We start from the raw sequence: 20017 nt of genomic DNA on the forward strand, positions 1-20017 counted from the left end.
AGTCGCGGGTAAAAGCTAGTAATAAATAAACATTTTTATTCAATCCTACGTATTCAAGAAACAAAGTATTCTTTTTTGATGAACGTACCTAACTTCCAAAGCCATATAATAAAAAGAAAAAAATTAACCACAGAGCAGTTTATTTTAAATAATTCTACGACCATTACAATAATTTGCCGCGACATGAATGTGAAATTACAAGCAATTAATAAACAACAATGTGTAATTGTTATGAATCGTTCTGACCCATTTCTCTTCAGATATTTTTCATCTGACTATATTTAATTATCTAGAGACAGTAATTAGTTTGACAAATGTTTCTAAATTTTTTTTATGCGATAATGTAATCTTACTACTTAATATTAATGCTAATGTTTAGATGGATGTTTGGCACAGATGTAGAACATAGTCTGGAAGAACATATAGGCTATTCATTAAGTTTTAGAACGAAGTTCCTTATCGCGCGTTGTGAAAGGGGGCTAGACGGAAAAAACTCTTACGAAAAGTTGTCACGACACTTTTTGCTATAGTAAGTATGTTAACGACGAATGAGCGCTACTTCACCATGGCAACGACGTGATATTGTCGTATAACGAAAATTAATAGAAATAAAATGTACTTCTTGTGAAGACTTAAGTTTTTTTTTCATAGAATAAACATTGGTTCCTTCACTAATTAATCGAAAGGAACTTCGTTCCATCCGGGTGTCCCTTGACACCTCTCAAATTTTTTATTATTGGAATAAGCATGAACCTTTGCATCTTTATGCAGATAATCTTTTGCCCGTGACTTCTTCCGTGCGGAATAAAATAAAATTATTAGTGCCGAATTTTATCACCGCGTGTCTGCGTGAATCATTCCCATTTATAATATTAGTAAAATAATAAAATAATAACCTTGTTATTATACATGTATAACAACAATGGAACCTCATTGTAAACATTCCATTAGCTAGCCATTAATATGATAAAAATATACATTTCTTAGAAACTACAAAATGTATGAAATTGTTGGCTGTTTTATTATTATTCTGTTTGTTATTCGAGCTCTACTACGGAAATACGATTTATATCCCGTCAATGAGAAAAAACAACTTTCCCGCCTATTTTTCGTTGTCAAGTACCGCTTTTGGTCAATTGCCAAAATATTATGCACAAAGTTATAAGTACCAGTTATATTTGTCATCTTTTTTATGTCGGTCCTCTAAAATCATTTTTGTAATGTAAAAATTCACAACAGACAAGAAGATAGGCGATTATAGGTAAAAATTATAGATATACTAGCTGTCGCCCGCGACTCCGTCCGCGCGCAGTTAAAAAAAAATGAAAAATAGATGTTGGCCGATTCTCAGACCTACTGAATATGCTCACAAAATTTCATGAGAATCGGTCAAGCCGTTTCGGAGGAGTACGGGAACGAAAACTGTGACACGAGAATTTTATATATTAGATAATGTATTTGGAATTTAACTAAACACATTTTAAAGAAATGACTCGGCTCTTTCTTTTATTTAAATCGTTTTAAAAATTATTATGCTGAGAGAAATGCTACAAAACAATTTCTGAACTAAAATACTTAACTAAATTTACAAACGAAATCTATTTAATCTTTTATCTGCGAATATTTTAGTAAATCCCTAAAGGCAAAGCCAAAATTTATCATCGTATAAATCTATAGCAAAATTATATCTAATGAAATATCACAATGGTATTTGTAAAGAAAATTTAATAGCATATTTTGTTAAATCTTTGGAACAGAATAACTATAAAGCAATATTTCTAATTAGAGAATATTTTCCCGCCTGAATGGAGTGAACCTTTAAAATATAGTCGTCTCTTTTTAATGCATAGATTAGACACGTTGCGCTAGTGTGTTTCAACTACACTACTGATTTTATCATACGTCGGACTTCACTCTTGCTCTGATTTCGAAACGAAAGCTTCGTGAATTTCGGTTAACGTGATCGCGTTCGAAGAGCGTTCGAAATTTGAAATTGTAAATTGGAGTTTTTTTTACAATGCTATCTGTGGAATGGTGGTTTTAATATTCGTTTTATGGAATATTTTGTGGCCAGTGCGTATTTTTTTAATTGCTAAAATTTTACTATAGAACCAGTGATTTCATGTCTATAATATTTAATCTGTGAACATATTTAATTTCACAAGAATTACTTCAATTTTTTTCTAACGATTTTAAATAACATATAATTACAATTTTTCACCAGACTTTTAATTTAAAAGTTAGACATAGATTAATATTATTTTAATTTTTTTCAGGTATACCAGTGTATGTGTTATTGTGAAACAAATGTATAGTGATGTGTAAGTGAGGTGTAGTGACAAGATGGAGTCGAACCCATTGCCTCTGGAGACGGAGGACGAAGGCCGTCAGCCACAGGGCTCCTCCACGGGCAGCGGGTCTTCATCAGGAACTGGATATTATGGACATAAGAACGGTGAGAAGTTTACTTTTTTTATGATGTGATAGCAACGTAAATCGATGTTTGTGCCAGTGAAATAATATTTTGAGATTTTTCATGTATAAAATTTTTTTGTTACGTAGAAAATGAAATAATGTTTCCATAACTTTGTACATTTGGAGAAAGCATATTCAATAGTAGTTTTTGAAGTTATTTATCTAGATAGATAAAAGCAAATGCGTCAGAAGCAAATTTTTTTCACGATTTAAAACTATTTAAATATCAGACATAGTTTGTGATAAATTCAAGCCGACGATGTTTAGAATATTCGTAGATATTTTAAATGTACTGCCGTTAGAATTAATCAACGTCTTGAAGCTTTGCCATATCTTATCTCCATCTTGATTTAATCGTTATATATTTTGGCAGTTTCTGAAGTTGCAAGAATTTATATTAAACAATCTATAATGAAAATTAAAAAATATACATTACTAGCTGTCGCCCGCGACTTCGTCTCGAATTAAAAATAAGTTATTAGTAGCATATGTGTTCTTCCAGATTTCATGAAAATCCGTTGAGCTGTTCCGGAGATACCTTCAAACAAACATCCATCTAAACATTCGCATTTATAATATTAGTAAGGTAATAATGGAAATGTCAAAATAGTAAGGAAAAAAAAATCCCGATAGAGTGTATCGTTATGACACTCCGATGAAACTTCATTTTTGTAATCAGTCAAGCCGCTTAGGTTAATTAAAAAAAACTAAAAATCTACTAGTCTTCTAATTATTTTAAAAAATAATCAAATAAATGGGACCCATCTGTAAGCATTATCTTTCGATTAAAATATTTTTTATCAAAATCGGAGCACCAGGGCTGAAGCTTCGTGGTAACACACAAAAAAAATACAGTAGAATTGAAAACCTCCTTCTTTTTGAAGTCGGCTAAAAAATTGAATTGTTGGATGTCTTTGAGGCTACATGAGACTTTAGTTAGTTCAATTGTACGATATTCTTTGAATCCATTATATTTGAGTCTATGATGGCGATATAAAGAAAAAGTCATTACAGTCAAAACCGTTTATGGCGACATCGTTTAGAACAACATACCGGTTAAATTGACCAAAATCAAAGGTCCTGGCTGAATGTTATATACATATCTTTCCTATTTATACCTGTCACCGGTTGTTACAACTATCGGTTTTTACGACTCAATATGAGTAGTCCCTTCGATGTCGTTATAACAGATTTTGACTGTATTTCTAAACTTGTTTTAAAGTGGAATAAAAAGTGTACATTAAAAATACATTAGGAAAAAACTTACCCTTTAAGAAACACTTAATTTTCTGTTGTTTGTACAAATTAGTTCAAACCTTTCGATAATAAAGATAAAAGGTACATTAATTATTACTTATTTAAACTCTAGTAATAGACAAGTTCAAACTAACATCCTACAATCTTCATGCTAAAGCTAACAAATATAGGTCAAGGCTCCGAATATGAATTTGTCCCATTCGGTGTCGAGACACTTGGTCCGTAGAATCCTAGTGCTAGAAGGCTTTTTAAAGAAACAGCAAAAAGGTTAGTCGACATCACAGGAGACCGAAGAGCTGGTAGCTACCTCGGACAAAGAATAAGTCTAGCCATTCAAAGTGGGAACGCTGCCAGTATCTTCGGAACCTTGCCTAAAGGGACACCTTTTAATGACATATTTTAGTTAATCTTCATTTGTCATGTAATATCTAATGTCTACATTTTCATAAAAACATCGTTCCATTCGATGTAAACATTAACATATCTTTTACGTGATCTTTCAAAGGTTATAATAACTATTTACTACAAATGATACGTAATAAAAACACAATAACAAAGAAAGTATTTGTAACGTCACGTCATCGAAAAACTTTGTATTAGATGTGTACAGTACACTTCGGTTGTAAAGTATTACGATAAATCTGATACAAATTTTGATATACTTTGTCGATGAAGTTACGAAGACGTATAACGCAGATATTCGTAACATATCAGTGGCTTTAATACGAATGTTAGTAATAATCGCCATTGTATCATAATCGACAAAATTTAGTTTAAGAAGTAGACCAAAAGTCTCATACTAATCTTACTAATATTATAAATACGAAAGTTAAGATGGATGGATAGAACGGATCTCGATGAAATTTGGCATACTTATGGAACATAGTCTAGAACACATAGACTACTTATTAAGTATTTTTAATTCCGAGCAAACGGAGTCGCGGGCAAAAGCTAGTTTTCACATAATAGACGATGACGATACGAAGGCGATTGTAACAAATATTTGTGCTAGGCCCATTGTACATATCTGTCTTTTTAGCCGACTTCAAAAAGAGGGAGGTTATCAATTCGACTGTATTTTTTTTATGTGTGTTACCGCGAAACTCCGCCCCTGTTGCTCCGATTTTGATAAAAATTATTTTAATCGAAAAGAAGTGTTTGCGGATGGGTCCCATTTTTTTTAAACTAGAAGACTAGTAGATTTTGCATTTATGTTAAACAATGTCTTAAATTAAACAAAACATTAACGAACTCTACAACAACAAAGTTTTCTATACGAACATATCGTAATGTTAATTTTAACTCCAGCCCATTGAACTCCCGTCCTATTGTATTTGGAGCGGTTGCGCTGACTATTCCGGTCAAGTGTGCGTTCAGCCATGGACATCTGCCAGTCTCTATCATCAAGAACACTCATACAAAGTTCCACTTCACTCACAATATAAATGGCAATATAATATAGATGTAAGTCAAAAAACTCAATTTTTTTAGGAGAAACTTTGGAGTGTAGTACTTACAGTTATATTGAATTACTATATTATAATAGACAATATAGTTATATTGGAATATACCCTATTTGAATATCGATTTAAATTAAACCCACATAACTTAATTGTGAAAACTTTATACGTAAGATCCGAATTCTGGACTATTTAGTAAACATATTATTTTCCCACTTTTAAGTTACATTAATAATATCTGGCCAAATTGTAAAGAAAATTTCAAATTTGTAAGAATTACGAAGGAAAACAACGTGATAAAACATGTCTATGAAAGAATTCAGAGATATGAAGTCAAGGAACTCGCCAGGCCAGCGTGATTAACCATAGTCTAATCACCCCTAACTTGAGATAAGCTTCGAGCCTTTTAGTATAGGTGTAGGCTTCCTACGACAAAAATTGATTTACTAGCTGTTGCCCGCGACTTCGTCCGCGCAGCATAAAAAACATAATAAGTAGCTTATGTGTTCTTCTACATCTATGCCAAATTTCATTAAGATCCGTTCAGCCGTTCCGGAGATATTTTCAAACAAACATCCATTCATCTAAACATTCGTATTTATAATATTAGTAATACACAAGGCAATTTTGCAACAATATCGGAGTGTTTTAGCCAATTCTTACGTTTAGATGTCAATTTTTGGTAAAGCGCATTTCTAGAGGCAAAAATCCGTATAAATGCAAAAGCTCTATTCAATGAAGCTGAACCAACAGGCGAAAGAATAGCCTTAGGATATACGAATACCCGTTTGACTTTAGAAATTTCAATTTTCCTCTTCAAAGATTAAATGCGGAAAATATACCAACGTTTTATGAATTTTTTAAGATAAATTGTCAGTAATAGAAGATGAGATGGTAACTTGCTATAACTTATTTAAATACATGTTTAAAAAATGTAGATATTTAATACGACTGACAGCCATAAACAAATACTTATATGACTACTAGCTGTCGCCCGCGACTCCGTCCGCACGAAGTTAAAAAAAAAAATGGGGGGGGGGGGTTATGAAAAATAGATGTTAGCCGATTCTCAGACCTACTGAATATGCTCACAAAATTTCATGAGAATCGTTCAAGCCGTTTCGGAGGAGTACGACGTCGACGTTGACGACATTTGACAAAACCAGCAAGCGGTCACCTGAATTCGCCAATATAACGAAAAAACAGCTGCCCATCTGTTGCAGATGCATTGCCTTCCTTTAATCGACTGATAAGGAGACGCACAGAAAGAGAATAATTCCCCTTCCTAACCATACTTCCATCAAATCCACGACAAAATTTCCCATCGCAATAACAACAACATCCCATAACATCCTATTTTTATTTTATTTTTTATTTTATATTGAAAAAGTTAACGCTTGACCACGATCTCACCCGATGAGGTGAAGATGTGGTCTAAAGATGGTACGCGCTAGCTTTGTAGGTGCCTATTCACTCTACTCTTGAAGGCCCCCGCATCGTACTTGGACGGGAAAACTGACGCCGGCAACTTATTCCAATCCTTAGCAGTACGCACAAGGAACGATGATTCAAACTTTTTCGTTCGAATATATCCTAATAAGAAAAGGATGGAAGAGGAAAGGAGACATAATTGGGCCTCGTACGCTCACACGCATCATACTAAACGCGGAATTTCTACCAATATTACATGTTAAAAACCTTCATTATGTATATCAGCTAACAATAACTTTGTTAAAATTATACCAAACTCAAAGCATAAAATCAAAGAACACGAATTGACAAATCCAAAATAAATTGAATAACATCAAAGACGCCGGTTATCTTGTGTCTTACTCCATTCGTTTTCTCGTAATAGCATTTATGATGACACAGGTATCCTTTGTCTTTTAAATAATAAGACCTGTCAACCCTGTCAAGCACGTGATTACTCCTTTGTCAAATAAAATTGCGTGAGGAAAGTGTTGAGTCAGTATGCGTTCATAAATACACAAGTTTCAGCATGATGTGTACATGAGTTAATGTCATCTTTATTTCGCCTTCAGAAGCCTATATACCAGCTAGCATTAGCTATCTTCCCGTCCAAGTCTTGCCAAAATAGGTCCAGCAGTTTCAGAGATTACCCGTAACAAACGCGTCAAGAATTTCAAATATTATTTCAGTTGTCAACAACGCAAACACATAATGTGTACGAAAAATTATTTTATTTTGATACAAACAGACATTTAATTTTATTAATATGTATGAACAACGGTCTTGTTTAGTCTATTTCTTTATAGTCAAAGCTGGTATCCTAGCGACCTGATTTTTGGCACACAAAGTGTGAACAATGGTCTCGGCTCATTACTTAAAAGCCAAAGACTATTAATCACTGTAATAATCAATGATAACAGTTGCGTTAGTAATTGAGCGTTAGCTGCTATTAATAACCTCTCTATTATAAATCAGGGTTAGTAGAATAGACAATACAGAATACATTTATAACTAGTTGTGTTTTTTTCAGGTAAGAATAATAACTTGACCAATACAATATTTATTCGTCACCTTAGGCCTTATCCCACTCACTTGGGATTTGCACAGAAGGTTTTATAAACCTTATAGTTTTGGCTTAATTTTTTTACGGCCGACCGCCTGGTTATCACCAACCCGATTTAGGAGGTATATAATACTTATTATCAAAGTAAATTAGTATAGTTTTAAAATTGTAATATCTTCTAAAGTATACTCACCGTGGATTTCTGAGACCAAATCCCCATTTAAAACATATTGTTATCTTTGTTCTGTCAAATATAATAACACGTATGACATTATTTTTTGTACAGAGATTTTGATGTCGGAAACCAACGGTTAGAGGTTTGAAATAAAAATCATTCTATAAAAAATTTCAACAACTTAAATGTAATTTTAATATTAAAGAATAATGGAAAATAAAACGTGATTATTGAATTAAAATCAGAAAGATTTAGTACGCGTTAAAATATGAAAGAAACGTGCCAAGAACTACCAATTCCATAATATTAAGCAAACAAAATATCATATCTCTTCTCTGAACAAACACGTCTAAACATGTTAGAGCCATGTTTACACTACAACATTCGATTCGTAAACAAATATAACATCAACTAATTGGATAGTTACCAATGGTCACAATTTATTAAAAGAGTTATATCATTTATGTTCGACTGAAATACAATTGATGTAAATTCATCTATATACATAAAATTCTCGTGTCACAGTTCTCGTTCCCGTACTCCTCCGAAACGGCTTGACCGATTCTCATGAAATTTTGTGAGCGTATTCAGTAGGTCTGAGAATCGGCCAACATCTATTTTTCATAACCCCCCCATTTTTTAACTGCGCGCGGACGGAGTCGCGGGCGACAGCTAGTTGACTATAAATATCTAATCGCATTTATCTTGGCTAAAAATATAAACTGATACGATTTTGAACTTTATTTTTTCACCGATTGTGTTAATATAGATAAGTTTTGAAACATATCTTGAGCTAGATGTTGCCAGCGACTCCGTATGCACGGAATAAAAAAAAACTTAATAAATAGCCTATATTTTCTTCCAGACTATATTATACAACTGTATTATTTCTTTAAGATCTGTTGAGCCATTCTGGAGATATTTTGCAACAAAAAACATTAAACTTTCTCATTTATAATATTAGTAAGATGTAGAAGAAGCGAGAGAGATGTGCCACGACTGCACTAAATGGAGGTCCGTGTTCCTACCCCTTTGGGCTAGAGGCGTGAGTGTTGTTATTTTGTAGGATAACCTAGAAAACTTATGTAACAAACTAAACGTTATGAAAAAGAAATAGCGAGAATATCAAGAAGAATAATATAAAGGAAAGTACAAAAACAGACAATACATTCAAATCGATATATATAAAAGAAAGTCGTGTTAGTTACACTATTTATAACTCAAGAACGGCTGAATCGATTTGACTGAAAATTGGTGGGCAGGTAGCTTAGAACCAGGAACGGACATAGGGTAATTTTTACCCCGTTTTCTATTTTTTATTCCGCGCGGACGGAGTCGCGGGTAAAAGCTAGTAAGATATATTGTAACAACCATCGATTGATTTCTAGAAAAAATACTTAAGTAGAAAAAGTTATAGTTGAATAACAGAAATTTTTTAAATAGAATGTACTATAGATAATATTATTATTTATTATTTGATAAATAAAGAAAATCTCAAATTCGAAGAGTTGGATATCTTATAAAATAAACAATTATAAATGATTCCATTCAGTTTACAATATTATGATATTATAATTTTAATTAGATAAGATAAATAATGTCGAAATTCACATTCTGTCGGTAACTCTGTTATTGTCCACGAAATAGAATTTAAAAGCTCGTAAAAAGCACCTACGTTAGATGTTTTGTATTAAACGAGTGGACGTGGTATTTTGGTAGACGTCACCTGGCTGAGTCGTTTGTATGATAAATGTTCGCCTTAGATCCGTCTTCAGAGACATTACGTCATCACTTTTATGTTCATGCAATTTACTTTATTATTATCTGTTGTGACGCATTGTAAATGTTTTTTTTCTGTTGTTATATTATACTTAACGCACTATTGTATGGTTGCGTCGCGATTATCGCGTTGCATGCGCTCCGTACACACAACATTGAATCGTCGACGCGAATCGTCTTCGATTAGTACAGCCACAGCGACTACATGTCAACTGTATAGATTTGCCGCCATCTTGAAAATTTCAGTGACTTTCCTCACGACGATCTTTAAAAACAGGTTGCGAGCGTCTTTAGCGATGACAGATAGAAATGTCGACGACGCGCGCTGTGTGCGAACTTTAGAACATTGAGTTTTTAATGATTTACGTAGCTTTATGTACGAAATACTTTATGTTCAAAGACATTCGACATATGCTATTAATAGAGTCGACAAAAAGCACCCAACTTTACCATTGGATAATAAGTCGTTAGTCATAAATTGAATATGATTACCTTACTGACGTTTACGCTATGATTATAGAAAAAGTGTTTGTAGGGAAATGTTTTTAATGTCCACTCTATAACTGATATAGGTATTTAAGTCACACTATTCCTGTGACATACGATATATTTGTACGAGCGTCGGTGGCTCAGGGGTTAAGCACTTGACTTGCAATCTGCAGGTCCAGGGTTCGAATCCCGCCATGTACCAATGTGTTTTTCGATTTTCGATTTACATATGTACATTTATCCGACGTTCTTACGGTGAAGGAAAACATCGTGATGCAACCTGCACATATTTGAGAAGAAATTCAATGATATGTGTGAAGTCAACCAACCCGCACTTGGCCAGCGTGGTTGACTATGGCCTAGTCACCCCTAACTTGGGGTAGGCTCCGAGCCCCTCGGTGGGGACGTACAGTGAGCTGATGATGACGATATATTTGTTACTAGTTTTTTTTATTTTATTTCCGGGTGGAAGAAGTCGCGGTCAATGGTCTAGTTCATTATAATAAGCAGAATACAAGCTTTTTCATCAAGAAACAAAAGGTCTTCGTCTTCCAAGTCCACATATGTCAACTCTATCGATTTATCTCTTCTACTCTATCTCCCTACCACTCTATTTTCACGTCTAAAGTCCTCTTTATCATAGAAGTCAGATAAATGTTAGTCAGAATACGAAATACTATCCTTAATTAGAGAATTAAAAGTCAATAATCACGTATCCGTCACATGCACAGCTTAATAAAAGTTCTGTAATAAAAGGTACGCGGAACACATTAACTGTACAAACATCTGGAGTTGCCGACGTGACGTCAACAGATGTCGCGCCTCTGGCATAAAACGACGCTTCTTAACATTCAAATGAACGTGCTCGGATTTTACGACTTTCATAGTAACTACTAGACATATCTATTTTTACCCTGAATATTTTGAATAGCAATTGTTTAATTTTACGTTTAACTTTTTTCAGATGTTTCTAAAAAATTTTGAAAAGTTATCATACATCGCCCTTAACATTTTATAAATGCGAAGATGGATGTTTGTTTGAAGATATCTCCGTAACGGCTAAACTGATCTAGACGAAATTTGTCACAGATGAAGATCACAATCTGGAAGAACACAACAGGCTACTTATTAAGTTTTTTTTAATTCCGCTCGGACGGAGTCACGGACGACAGCTAGTTTATGAATACAACTTAAATAAAAAATAGCCTCTGTCCCTTAGAGATAACCTAGTATTCGGATGGTGAAAGAATTTATGAAATTAGTTTAGTAGTTTTTGAGTTTATTTGATACATTCTGACATAACTGACTCAAGAGGATAATGTTGTTTAGTATGCAAGTTCCATTATGACTACCTGCAGTCTAAACGACAGAACCAATTTTGGCGATTCAGGTGTCATGGGAGTCGATTATTTTTGTAAGTAACAAAATAGTTTTATAACATTTGTGTAGTGTAACTAATATTTTCGTAGGCGTCTGTGATTTTAACTCAATACAAAATAACTAAATTATACTAGAGCTATTAATTTCCAGTTGAATTGCTCCATAAATTTCACAGGTGCTCGAAAATATCGGCGTAATACTTACGCGTATGAAGTAGTGAACAAATCCCCGCCAGATGTGCCGCGCAGAATAATATCGTAATTAATTTTACGTGTTATAGAGATACACAAACCTCGTTCATAATGTTTTCATTTTAAGAACGTTGAAGCGAATAAATCTTAACACTTTAAAGCAATTTAAAAAAAATACTGGACCATATTATGTTTATTATCAACACCAACAAAACTCTTTTGAAAATTATTAAACAAAATCTATCTTAAATACTACTGCTGACATCAGCTCAAATACAGACCCACCATAGGGCTTGAAGCAAACACAAACAGGGATGACTAGGCGATAATCAACCACGCTAGTCCAATACTGGTTGACTTCATACATGTCGGGAAATTTTCCATCATTGTAAGAACCTCGGATAAATGTAATGAAGCATCTAAATTCTGGACACTCAGTACATTAAGAGATAAATTTAGTTGTAATATATTAAGGTCTTATATCTTTTGCCTTGTCAATTCTAAAATAGGTTTGCAATAAACTTGAAAGAAGCAGATATGCATATCAAAACAAATGTACTTACTATAGAAGATATATCTACCGCTACTATTTAAGAAGCCGCCAGCTCGCTCTATCTTGGATTCTGTGTTTCGTCTGGGTACATGTCAGTCCGATTGTTTTCATATCGGCCGCCACTGAGAGACCCATAGATACATAAAGTATAATTTCCTTACAATATATGCGACGTGATGAATAACTTTTTTCGTATTTTTTAATAATTAAAATGATATATTAAATCACAAATTGAAAAGCAAGCGTATAACTGAAACCACCATAAGTTTGAAAGGGATTTAGGAAAGACAAAGTTTAAGAATCTTCAACAGAATAAAATGACCAAAATTTCTGTATAAAACACATCGTTATCTTTGTCATTATCTTTCAAAATAAAGATATAATTATTATATTTTAAACGGAGAATTTGTCTCAGAAACCCACTGTAAGTAGATAATAAAAACAAAAAAAAACACACTTTTTATTACACCGCGATCTATTCAATTTAGTTTAGATTTTACTATCGTTAAAAATTTTGTTTACTTTAACGTAACACAAGCCAGGTCGGTATAACAATAACAAATTGCAATGAACTGGTAAAGATTGATTAGTTCAATGGAACAGAATTAATTTTACGACCCTCACCTGTTCAGATTTGACGACGCATACTCAAAGTTATGCGAATAGCGTAGACACGCTTATTACTAACTTTATTACTTTTGTTTAGACTCAAATGCCAAATGGCTTAGACTTAAATTTCAAATTCGATTTGAGAAACTTTACGGCGCAGATTCATTAAAACCGCTTGGCAAACAACGGCGAACAGCAAACAGCAAATAACAAACATGAAATGCATAGGTGTTTGCCTGTTACTGTTTGGTGTTCGCTCGCACTTTCGCCAAGTTGTGTGGAGTGTTTGTGTTCGATGTTTGGCAAGTATTTGGTGATTGTGGCTGTTTGTCGACAATACCAAGAGTCTGGGCCTTTAGTCAACGACTACTATAGCCTTACTTCTTACCGCGCATTATACTCAACTGAATCCTTGCACGACACGTGCTTTGCATCAACCGATCGTTTTCATTATTCTTTACCCCGTATGATGCGATACCATCGAATTATTGTCTAATGAAATTGCGCCTTTATATATTTAGATTATATTTAATATTAAGGTAGTTTACAATTGTAAGTTGCAACTGCCGAAACACCTGTGAAAAAACTGTTGTCTCTATTTTTTCAAAGATAATGAGACGTAACGGGGTAACGTGTTTGTAGGTTCATTTCGTTGTGATCTCCTCTAACCAAAAGTAAAGCCATTTTGAATAATTATCCGTGGAATTCTGGGTCCAAAATCTCCGTTTAAAACATAGTGCTATATCTGTGTTATCAAAGATAATGACAAGGGTGACGATATGTTTTAAATTTTAGTCTTAAAAACCCAAGGTAAAACCCTAGTCTCATTCCATTCGAAGTCTTCTGAGCTTCGCAAGGGTAAAGTCGGGTTTATTGTTATTTCAAATTAACATTTTCAGGTTTTTTTGTAAATTTGCTGTCAACTATTTTGATATAATTGTAATGTATTTTATTTAAATACATTGAAAATGGGAAAACAATAATTTGAATACGGAAAGTATGACCATTGCTAATGTACCCGGTTCGGTAGCCGTATAATTTGACGGTTGAATCTTGAATTATTCATATATCTGGAAAGGAGTGCTCCCGGGTTATACTCCAAATGGTAATACTCCGAGACTTCTGCTTTTGTATATTTATATCATGAAAACGTGTATTTTACAAGCAACGTCAAATATTTATGTAAGTTACGTTTTATACGGCACTTAGTTTTTGCAAGTTTAAAGTTACTTATAAATTAAACAACACTCAAATCCGTATGAAAGGATTTTGGATACACATTCTTGAAAATGTCTCTACGAAAATGCCTGTCACTTTTCTAATAACAATTTTATTCAATTGCGTTATTACTGACGCCTTTGTAATTAAAATAGCAAAATGTATAATATAATATTTGTAATATCAATATCAATACATAGTATAAAACAAAGTCGCTTTCGCTGTATGTCCGTATGTATGCTTAGATCTTTAAAACTACGCAACGGATTTTGACGCGGTTTTTTTTAATAGATAGAGTGATTCTTAAGGAAGGTTTGTATGTATAATAAATGCATAATATAGTAGAGAAACACTGATAAATTTAAAGGTTTCTAATGTGAACGCTGTGAACGTTGTGTATAAGGACATTCTGTAGTAGGTATATTTTGCATTGCACCCGTGCGAAGCCGGGGCGGGTCGCTAGTATAAAATAATTAAATATATAAATATATAAAAAATCTTTGACTTGAATGTAATAGATGATAATCATTTCTATTTTTTTTATTGACAGGTGAATGGCGCGGTGAGAGAAGAATGTTGGATATAACAAGAGACAAGCCAGTTAAAGTTTGCGTTCGAGTTGTGGTACCCGTACGTGACCATCCAAAGGTTAGCTTAACGCCTACTAAACGTAGGTTTTCACTACCAATATTATTACCTCCTCAATTATTTATCATTAGGATAAAAAAGATGCATGCTTATATACGTGTGTTTTGTCAATTAAAAAACAGGTTGGTTTATTTTAGAAGCCCATGTAAGCGTACATTTAATTCTTCACAACTACTTGATTATCCTTTCAAAACAATGAAATCTTTTCCTTTAAAAACACTAATATAGAATTTTTTTTATTTAATGTCATCCTTTTTCAGTTTAACTTCGTTGGGAAACTGTTGGGTCCAAAAGGTAATTCGTTGAAGAGGCTTCAAGAGGACACCATGTGCAAGATGGCGGTGCTCGGTCGCGGCTCTATGAAAGATAGACAAAAGGTGCATCTTAACTGTATTATTATTGGGAATATTAATTTTAGTACATAACCCACTGCAGTATACATCAAATGTTAAGCCCGCTACGCACGTTTAGCAAACAACGGCGAACAACAAACAAAAACAAGTATGAACGTGTGGTTTAGTGTTTACTTGTTTTTGATTGCTGTTTATTTGTTTTTTTGGTGTTCTGTTTGTGCCAATGATCGATGTATCTGCGGTTTTTCCACACAAATCATAGTATATTTGACAAACGAAATACCTGTAGTTTAATTAACGTGCTAATAGTTAGATGTGATTGTAGGAGGAAGAGCTGCGAGTGTCGGGTGATCCTAAATTCGCTCATCTATCAGACGAGTTGCACGTAGAGATCAGCGCATTTGCGACTCCAGCTGAGGCACACGCACGTATTGCGTATGCTCTCGCGGAACTGAGAAGATTTCTAGTACCTGTGAGTAGACAAATAATAAAAATCACTTTCCACTTAGGACTATAAAAATACCTAAAGCATGTATTTATGTTACTGTGGCCAGTTTTAGATCTAATTGCATTGTGAGCGTCAACTGGCATATTACTGAAATGAGTTAGTGGGATGGAAATAAACGTCCTCTACTATGACATAAGATTTCCCCTGAATCAAAATAGTAGATATGAATATTCATTTGTCTCTAAAATTTAGAGATATAGTACAGGTACCTTTTATGTATTAACAATCTTTATAATTCTTAATCTTAGGACTACAACGATGACATAAGACAGGAACAGATGCTAGAAATGCAGATACTCTCGTCGCAAAGCGAACAGAGACGACTGACTCCGCCGGAATCTTCCAGAAGTGGGAGCGAAGAAACTCTACCCCTAAGAGATGCAGGGCCTAAACAAAGAGTAAGTGAAGTTAATGGTTAAGATTAACTTAATAATTTGTTAAAAGCTTCTACATTCCACAAAATAACTAATCTACTATAACTTTAACTATAATTAAAAGATACATAAGTAGTTATTAAACTTATAGCCGATGCCAAATATGCAGCAAGCGGCAGTGCCGACGTCTCTCCCTGGCGGCATCGCTCTCAGCCCAGCGAACGTTCGAGAATTTTCGCCTCCGGCGCCCACATCTGCACAAGAACATATATCTTCACATCATCAGGTAAGCCTGTTATATATATTGAGTCCTACAGTTATGTTGAAAATGAGTCATAAGTCATTATATTATGACTAATTATGTTTGTTAATCGTCTTTCCTTTTGCTACCAGTTTTAATGGAAAGTCTTCACATCCATTTAAGGTTCATTGGTGTTTATGTTTTACTGTGAAGTTCTTTTCTATTATAATAGCTAATAATAAATCAGACGGATTATATTTTTTTTAATTTTGAACATTACCTAGGGAATACATCTAACGTTTTATTTGAAAAACTTAGTTGAAGGTATTATCTGCTCACTGCAGTACTGCAATGCAATTTAATAACGGCTCTTTTCTATCATTTATCAATGTCAGAGAAAAATATATACATTTATATTTCATTCGTTTCGAGTCAAGTCCACTTTAATAGAAATAAAAAAAAACTGAATTTAGAATTTATGATGTTACAAGATAGGTTTTCAAAGTGCTTTCGAAATGGTTGAGAAATTAATTTGTATTTTAAAATGAGAAATTGTGACAACTTCATGCCATGCAATTTTGATATAAAGAGCGCTGGCAAATAATTGCAACTTGCCTTACTATATTTTCCTTCATCGCAAAGCCCTTCGTACACAAGGCGATGAAAATTTTCATAATCTGCCGATACATTACGCAATACAAAGTAATAAAAGTTCGTACATAGGCAAACGTCGTCGATACTTATATCTGTGATCGCGAAAGCCAGTCGCTCGCAACTTGTTTTATCTGTTTTACGAAAGTCGCTGCGATTTTCAAGATGGCGGCGGAGCAATTATATACAGTTGAAACTTTGTAAATTCGCGTCAGCCGTTAAGTCGCTATGCCTGTACTGACCATATAGACAAATGGCGTTGTCATTGTTGTGTACGAAGCTCACGCTACGTGATACTCTCTACTCAAAAACAAGAGATTAAAAAATTTACGTTGCTTTATGTACAAAGGGACTAACGTCAGATAAAGCTACATATGAAATTCGAACGTTGAGAAGCACTTTGTTAGATGTCAGGAATCGAACTTCTTGAGTGTTTAACATTTGCCCTACCGATGCGCTTAGAGACTGCAAAGTAATAAGTTGACTTAACAGATAGCGGCCGGACACGCTGGTCACGGCGTGCTCGTGGGCAGCGGAGTTCTGCAACAACCCACACATCACTTACTCACACAGAACTCATTATTAGGTAAGTTCTCTGAGAATTTGTACAATTTGTGTTATTGTCTGCAGTATTGTAACTAATACGTTGTCTTTAATTTCCTGTTGCTTCACAACTATGGCTTATTTATTAAGTATTTGTCTATGATTATGATTTTTCCTGTTACGATGTTTGTTTAAATATTATAAGGTCAGGATTTTTATAGGATTTCTATCATACGATCTCAATCCAGGATTTTGAGTTTGAGAGAGAAGGTTGGTTCACCATTAGAGGACTGGGTTTCTACTAGAAGCTTACAACCACTCCAAATCCTGAATCCACCAATGATATTAGATATGTCTATTTCAAAAAACTTCGACCTTTTTTATGGCTTATTTCTAGTTTTTGGCTGCTCGCTTTAATGCTTACTAACGTGGTTATGCTAGGTGGCGACATCTTGGGCCTGTCCAGTCCAGTATTGGGTGGGGTGCTGCATGCACACGCGCACCCCGCGCTGCGCGGCGTCAAGCCGGCCGCCGTGCACGCACTCGCCACTGCGCAAGGTCGGTACGTCTATATTCAAACTATAAATACTTTATATAGACTCTTTTGTTTGTAGTGGATGTTTTGCATGTACTAATTCGATTAATATTAATTAATGAACTTAATAAATTAAATTTAAAATGATCTGTCAAAGGGGATAAGCTGAAAAGACCTTTATCACGTCACATCACGTCTTACTTCAATCAACCGCTTTATACTACCTGGAATTGACACGTTAGAGAACAAGATATTCAGTTACCCGACGTGCCAACGAAAGTTACTAAATCAAGGTTCTTGTGCAGGTGCGGGTGGGGGGGTTGCGAGCGCGGGCCGCAAGCGGCCGCTGCTGGGTGGCGCGCGGGCCGCCATGTCGCCGACTAAACGTGCGGTTATCTCGCTGCTGGCGCGCGCGCGGGCCGCCGCACACAAGCACGCGCCCACATGGCCAGCAGCACACGCCCCGCACGCCCCACACGCACCCCACGCGCCTCACACGCCCCACGAGTGAGTCAATAATTTGTGGGCTTCGACTGCAGTGACATTTATATTCATGTATATTGTCTCTGCATCTAAAACCTTTTCTTTGATTCGTCAAAGCAGCGCCACTCACAGAAATATACAATTTTCACTTCGACCTGACCTAATGTCCGCGTGACTTTGAAGCGCGGCTGCCTTCTAGGCCCTTCGTACACAAGGCAACGTAAATTTTCGGAACCCAGTGATTTTAGTCACTAAGTGACTTACGCAATACAATGTGATGAGTTTCGTACTCAGGCTAACGTCCCTGACATTTTGTTCTTTTGTCGGCAAAGCCAGTCGCTCGCAACCCAAGATCGTCGCAAAATTTACGTTGCTTAGTGTACGAAGGGGCTTACAGAATCGAATGTGTTATTTCCACTGGCGCGGCTGTGACTATAACTGCTAGCGGTTTGATCCCGCGGTTAAGTACTAAGGGGAATTTCCACTCATGTTATTCAATATATGTTTATTATTTGTTATTATTTTTGCTCAACTGACAAAAGTTCAATTGTGATCTCATACTTTTCTAATTGCAAAGAATGAGATGTCAATCATTTCTCTTCCCCGAAATCAGACAGCCTAACTACAAATCATAAAACTATTAGTCAAGATCTTCTTAGATTTGATTTCTCAAATTAAATATACATTAAGCAAGATCATTACATGACTCTGGGTGCGGTATGAAAAAAAATTTTTTTTACTATATCCACACAATAGCGAGGCGGCCGTTGCCCATAGACATCCGCAAAAGCAGATGCGTTGCCTACCTTTAGTTAACGGAGAAGGGGACGCACAGAAAGAGGATATTTCTCCTTCCTATGCGTCCCCTCTTCCGCCGAATCCACTTCTCCTTCACATCCTTTCCTATTAAGAAAAGATGGGAAGGGAAAGAGGACTAAAATTAAGCCTCCGGTACCACACTCATGAGACGAAACGAGGAATTGCTTCAACTTCACGCCTGTCTTCTGTGTGGTCGTGATATTTCACCGAGTGAGGCCTATTCGTGGACCCAACAAATATTTTTGTTGCGGGATCGACCACTGAAAATTATAGCTTTGTTATCTTATTTATATTATATAATAATGTGTGCTAATGTTACAGACATACGGCCCTCCTGCCGCTGATCCGAGACGAATTCGTCGCGGGCGTCGGTGTCAATATCAACTTAGCATAAGTTATATAGAGTTACATAAGTTTATTGTATTAATAACTATCATTAAACATGTAGACATCTCTAAACTTAATATTACGTTTTCATATCAATCCTCGCGCAAACTGAATGGAATTATAATTTAATAGCGTCAGTCTGTTCTGTATTCAAGTTCTGTTTCTTTTTTGCCTGTAATGTGGTGGTCATTTCTACATAAAATCATATCCGCACCTCCAAAGTCGCGCGACTAACTGCTAAGTGGAAGTGGACTTAATACAGCTTCTTTTTTTGCAAACACATTTTTAAGTCAGTAGTTATTTTCGATTCACAAACTCATTCTGATTGCTCGAGGATTTAAAGAAATTTTACTGAT

General features: G+C 35.0%; 1 protein-coding gene across 1 annotated transcript; it reads left to right on the forward strand.

Annotated features, from left to right (window-relative positions):
- Positions 1-1930: 1930 nt before the first annotated feature.
- On the forward strand, positions 1931-18420 carry LOC106716324 (KH domain-containing, RNA-binding, signal transduction-associated protein 2; the record flags this gene model as incomplete). The annotated part of the gene is made up of 9 exons (XM_045684348.1): positions 1931-2073; positions 2277-2455; positions 14670-14767; positions 15028-15144; positions 15446-15592; positions 15877-16026; positions 16154-16288; positions 17387-17480; positions 18278-18420. Coding segments are annotated over exons 2-9 (996 nt in total), but the record flags the coding sequence as incomplete, so codon positions are not given.
- Positions 18421-20017: the final 1597 nt, after the last annotated feature.

Source organism: Papilio machaon, chromosome 26 (genome assembly GCF_912999745.1).
Source record: "Papilio machaon chromosome 26, ilPapMach1.1, whole genome shotgun sequence".
Lineage (NCBI taxonomy): Eukaryota > Metazoa > Arthropoda > Insecta > Lepidoptera > Papilionidae > Papilio > Papilio machaon.